At 51.7% G+C, this 6,177-nt stretch overlaps 1 protein-coding gene across 1 annotated transcript; it reads right to left on the reverse strand.

Moving 5' to 3' along the window:
* Positions 1–1,423: 1,423 nt before the first annotated feature.
* LOC131495736 (olfactory receptor 10J1-like) lies at positions 1,424–2,377 on the reverse strand. Its single transcript, XM_058700838.1, has one exon. It carries the CDS (start codon positions 2,351–2,353, stop codon positions 1,424–1,426), a length of 930 nt encoding a protein of 309 aa, XP_058556821.1. The 5' UTR covers positions 2,354–2,377.
* Between the last annotated feature and the right edge of the window lie 3,800 nt (positions 2,378–6,177).

Raw genomic sequence — 6,177 nt, forward strand, 5'->3', positions numbered from 1 at the left:
ATTTGAGCCTCAGTCTCCAAATCTGTATGAGACTCCTTGATGGGCCTCTGTACCACGGTCTCTCTGAGTGCCTGATTTCAGCTTCCTCACATGTACGTAATTATGTCTGTGTAGGACCTCCGGATACTCTGCTCACACTCCCGTTCCCCTAATTTTCTTGGCTTAGAGTCCAGAGATCCATACAACGTCTTACATGTCTCATTGGAGCTGTGTAAGGACAAGAAGGATGCCCACAATTCACACAGATGCCTCAGATACTGAATCCCCGTTTGCCCAAATCTTGGGTGAATGCCACTGTTTACAAGTTAAAGCCAAAAATTTTTAGTTCAGTACACAAAGCCCTCACAATTTGACCCCAGCCTACCCCTCCGGTCCCATCTCCCCCCACCTCCCCCCATTGTCTCTGGGAGTCAGTACGAAGACTAATTTTTTTTTTTTTTTTTTTTTATCTCCTGAACCTTCCTCTTGGTTTTGTCCCTGTGAATATATTGTTCCTTCTCTTTGGGATTCTTTTCCTCCAACAAATTACCCATCAAGAAATCTCCTACAAATGTTCTAAAGTCAGTTCCCACTGGAGATCACCTCCTCTGAGACTCCCCTGACATCTCCAGCACTTTCTCTCCCTCCCTTCCGCCTGCAGTCTTTTGTATGTATAACCTATTATAGAGAACTGAAACCATACTTTTAAATGTTTGCCTCTGCCGCTAGAATCTGAGTTTCTTGAAGACACGCAGGTAGGGTCTTTCCATCAGTCTTTCCCAGAATCCAGTACATGGCCCTGTGTGTCTTTACTACCCGTGACACACTGTCTGAATTAATAACAGCTGAACTGACCCAGGAAGGTCTTGGAATGTGCCCTCAAACCCGACAAGCTCTGGGTTTGCCAGGATCTCTAATTAAACTGTCTGTGGTCAGTCACCATCTTTAATAAGCAGTGTTGCTAGAAACTGGGATAAACGAAAGCAGCCAGGGAAGGAAATGTGTTTCCCTTTGCTCTCCCCTCCGGAGGCCATTCTCTCTATCCACACAGTCACTTATTACCTGACATGTCGTGGGGAAACAGATTCTAACAGGAACTCCAGTTTGAGAAATCCTCATGCTCTTAAGTAGGAAGGAGTCGTAGGAACAAATGCATCCCTTGGATTCTGCCATTTCCTCTCTGTTGCCTTCATTAGAAACCAAAAAGTCCATGAAGGATCCTGGGCTCACACTACTTCCTGACCTTGTTTGTCCATTTACCCACAAAAACGGGGCTAATGCTTTGTTCAGGGGCTTCTCAAGTTTGCAGACTCACAGTTGGATGCTGCTGCTGTTCCTCTGCCTCCTTATGGGGCAGGTCTCTGGGAGCCAAGGGCACATGGCTCTGCTCCTGTTGCTGCTGAGAGCGGATGCTGAGAGCCTCACGAGAGCACTTCCTGTCTTGTCAGGAAAGCTTCCTGCCAGCGGCCCGGAGCAGAGCATCCTTGACCTCCTTGTTCCTCAGGGCGTACACCACCGGGTTCAGCAGGGGGGTGATGACGGTGTAGGTCACCGAGATCAGCTGGTCCTGATCCCTGGCGTTCTCCGACTTGGGCTTGAGGTAGGCGACGGAGGCGCAGCCGTAGTGGACGACGACCACCGTGAGGTGAGAGGCGCAGGTGGCGAAGGCCTTCTTCCGGCCCCGGGCGGAGGGGATCTTGAGGCTGGTGGAGACGATGAGGACGTAGGAGATGAAGACCAGGCCCATGGGGACCACGAGCACCAGCACGCTGACGATCATGGTCAGGGTCTCGTTGACCGAGGTGTCGACGCAGGAGAGCTTCATTACAGGTCGGATGTCACAGAAGAAGTGGGCCACCTTCGTAGCACAGAAAGGCAACCTGAACACAGATGTCACTTGCGTCGTCGCTACGATCAGCCCAATGCCGCAGGCGCCCCCCACCAACTGCACACACACCCTCTTGTCCATGAGGACCGTGTACCTCAAGGGGTTGCAGATGGCCACGTAGCGGTCGTACCCCATCGCCTTGAGCAGGAAGCAGTTAGTGATGCCAAAGGTTACGAAAAAGAACATCTGGGTGGCACAGCCTGCCCGTGAGATGGACCGGTTCGTACCTACAAGACTGGAGAGCATCCTTGGGAGAATGACCAGCGTATATACGGTCTCTGAGGAGGACAGCATGCTCAGGAAGAAGTACATGGGCGTGTGCAGGTGAGGGTCCGTTCGGATGATGGTCACAATGACCGCGTTGCCGGCCAGGGTCACGACGTACAGTGCGAGGAACACGACAAACAGGCCGAGCTGGTGCTCTCGGAAGCTGGAGAAACCCTGGAAGACGAACTCAGTTATGAGAGTGTGGTTCCCTCTCTCCATTGAGTGGTCGCTAAATCTGAAATGGAGAACAGACGGCACGTAATTTCAACAAGGCTGTTGAAACACGTTTCTCAAATTGATTGAACTCCGTTCTCCGCTGTGAACCTGGCGATGCATTTCCCTGTGCGTTAAAGTCAATCTCTGGGTTTGCTTAAAATACTTCTACTCTGTGGCCATCCGTTACAATTTCCCGTGCGTTCCAGAACCGTGTTTTGGTTTTTTTTTTTGTCCTGTTCCCACAACATGAGCATTCCCACTCGCGTCACCCCATGCTTCCTCCTTGATATCTGGAATGCCCTCCCTCCTTTTCTCCTCTTATTTATTTCCCCGTTCCTCAAGGACTATTGCAGGTGTCCACACAGCCTCCACGGCTGTCGTGCTGCGATGCTCTCACGTTTCCGTGGACGATCTCTCCCCGTCAGTGCCACGCCATCCACACACAAACCCTCTGCACATTATACCTTCTACAGCTGCGTAGCTCACCAGCTCGGGCTTATGGATTAATGAGATAATTGAAAATAACTTAAGGACTGACTGGAGATTTTTTTTTTTTTTTCTCCTTCAAGACTAGGAAGCCTCCCTTTGCATACCCTTAGGAAGTAGAGGCAAAGCAGACCCGAAGGCTCATTTTGTTGCCGAGGAAGAAAAGGCGGATCTTAACCCACCACCTGCCTCTGCCCACTGCTGTCCCCGCGAGACGGGCATCAGCTGGCAGTGGATAGCCCTGACTCTGGCTACGTTATGGGCTCCGCCATAGCGGCACCTTCCCGAAACTAAAAGGCAAATTTACAGCCACTAGGACTGGTAGGCAGACACCTGCTCTGCAGAGGGAAACAGTGGTGCCGGGGACGATGGAGCACGAACATTCAGGTCTCTCATCTGGAGCCACAGCAGGCCCTGAGTGTGAAAACCAAACAGTCACGCTAAAGATACGTCACTGCGGTGAGGGTTGGGGGTGCAGTCCAATATCTGTCGTATTTCACATTTTTGTCCCGTTAGACAGTAAGCTCCTGTAGGGAACGTAAATTATATTCTGGTTTGCTTCTGCCTATTCAGAACGACTTTGTACGTAAAGTAAATCTCGCCAGCGAGGAAGGTTGCTGGGCATGCTAAGACCTCCTTCACATTCACAAAAGTTTACTTAAAAGAAGTTGGCCACTGGCTGTTAGTCATTTGCACGAAAACCGCTGGAAGAGTAAGGCGACAACAGAAGATATCTCTGAACAGAGAAAATCATTTAACACTGAAGTATGTGGCGAAAGACACTGATCTTCTGTGAGGTGTCTGGGCGGAAACTAGGCGGTGGTCCAGCCGTGAGGTGGCCTGGCCCCTCTGCTGTGAAATCGGCAGCCTGTGTTACTGCTTCTGATTGGTCTAATGACGGACACGGGTGCTGCCAGCAATTAAAGATGCTTAGTGTCCTGCTCTCCACGTGACCTTCCCACCCGAGGAAGAATTGTCCTATCCCAAATACCACTAGGGTTTCTGCTGAGAATCCACGGGCTAGGGTGCTGTCTGCTCTGGCTGATGCCTGTCTGTCTTGAGGTACAAGGGTAGCTGCTATGACCTGGCTAGCACCCTCCACCCTTGGGGGGCTGTAATTATTCCATGGAAATCAAGGGAAAGAACACACACATCCTTATAAGGATGCTGATGGATTGTTATGCTACAACAAATTAAAGCCAGCCCATGGCCAACAAGCCCCATCTCATTTCCTGTTCTGGAGAACACTCACTGTGTCTGCCTAGGGCTGAGTCACGGCAGGAGAGCCGGGCAGGAGGTGGCCGTGGTCTGCAGGTGCAGGAAAAGCAGGGCGACCGGGAAGGAGGGCCCGTCATGGGGGGGGGCTGAGAAGACAGCAGATAAACATGCTCTCGCCGGAAGGTGGGCAGCTTGGGAGTTGCAGGCGTCATTGATGGTGTCTCTGTGTGAGCCAGAGAAGATGCTCCCCCGGGAACAGCCAGTGGGGCTCCTGGGGCTCACACCCTGAAGATATCCCAAGAGGCGCCCCCCCACCCCCCATCCCCGACCCGGGACTGGGAGGATGCAGACTGTAGGCACCTGGGGGCCTTATTATGTGAGGGGCTCATTTACCCAGTCCCAGGGTTGGCCGTTTGGGAGCTTGGGGCAAGTTTTTGCTTCAAGTAAAAACAGCATCAGATAAAGCTGGTTTATTTAGTTGAATTTTTCTTGTTAGAGTCCATAGGCACCTTGTAGTTTCTTACAGATGTGCCTTGGAAAGCCACAGTTTCCAAACTCAGGCAGCTCAAGCTTGGAGCCATATGGGGACACTCAGGGCCCTGCCCAGTTTAAGAAAGTGGTTTTCTCTTTGGAATAAAAGTAGTCAGCTTTGGCCCTGGCTTTGCAGAGGAGCAGTTCAGGCCGCCTGGCCGCTGGCCGCCTGGGAAGTGGAAGGAAATCTCTTTGGTTCTAAAGACCCTCTCTTGGGGGCCAGGAAATGGATGGGGGCCGAATACTCTCTTTACCCAGAATCACCCCCTCCTCCATTTGGCAAAACTTCTAGCCCATCGAGACCTGCCCGATTTGCTTTCCCCTGAAGACTCCCCTTGCATCTATCACTTGCTTACCCATGTTCTTACTCGACCACGTGTGCTTACCTGTGTCCATTCATGCTTCAGGCACCGGGCATTGCCCGGCCCGGGGCTGGTTGCTGGGGGCAGGGAAATAGGGGACATGCTTCTTCAGCCTTCCGGCAGCTCACGGTTTAGTTTCAGTGACAGAGGATTATGATCAACTAAAATGAGTCGGGGCAGGGAGGGGATGGTCCTGGATTAGATGCAGGTTGATCACAGAAAAAAATTCTGTCGCTAAAGACCAGGCTACAACAAGGTCTTAGAGTACTGAGATTTTACCAGTTTTTTTTTTTAATTTTTTTAAATGTTTTTTTAATTTATCTTTGAGACAGAGAGAGACAGAGCACGAGCAGGGGAGGGGCAGAGAGAGAGGGAGACACAGAATCCGAAGCAGGCTCTAGGCTCCGAGCTGGCAGCACAGAGCCCGACGCGGGGCTCGAACCCACGGACCGTGAGATCATGACCTGAGCTGAAGTCGGACGATCAACCGACTGAGCCACCCAGGCGCCCCTACCAGTTTTTTTTAAGGGCCCCTTAAGTGATTTAACTTATTCCTTGTGCTCAGGGACTTCCAAGTCCGTTAGTTACTGGCCCTTGAGGGCCACCAGCTACCCTGCACCTTCTTCCCGCCTGTGTGATGACCCTGCTCCTCTGCAGGATTGATGGGGCAGCTGTAGGGGGCATCCGCGAGGATGCTGATTTCACAGGGCAGGCCAGAGGTCATTTGGGGTTGATCTAGGTGGGGATGGCAGGGGTCTCGGGAGGAGGGACAGAGGTGAGAGACATCTGAGGTGAATGGGCTTGTGACTGCGTGTGTGGATCAAGGGAGAGGAAAGGACCCCTACGCTAATCTCAAGTTCATTCACGCCAACTCCCTGAGACTCCAATCTGCATTGCTTCCTCTTGGAACAGAGAAGTTGACCCAAATGACCCCCCGTTGATAATGGTGGACCCCTAAGGTGGGATGGGTGGCTGTGGGATCCTAAAAGGGAGGGAGGAGAGTTGAACAAAATACCTCCGTGCTCGATGGTGCCTTTGCTTTGGGACAAATTAGGAGGACTTTGGAAACGGGTCACTTGGGTACATGGTGTAAAAATGTGGTGCCTGGTGAAAACGAGAGGTGGAGCTTACGGAACGCTTGACGCGTTTTTGTCTGAGTCCTCCAAGTGACCCGCATCCTTATTTCACAGATGAGGGCTTTGATGCGAGACAGGAGGGAGCATGTGGGGT

This window comes from Neofelis nebulosa, chromosome 15 (assembly GCF_028018385.1).
Source record: "Neofelis nebulosa isolate mNeoNeb1 chromosome 15, mNeoNeb1.pri, whole genome shotgun sequence".
NCBI lineage: Eukaryota > Metazoa > Chordata > Mammalia > Carnivora > Felidae > Neofelis > Neofelis nebulosa.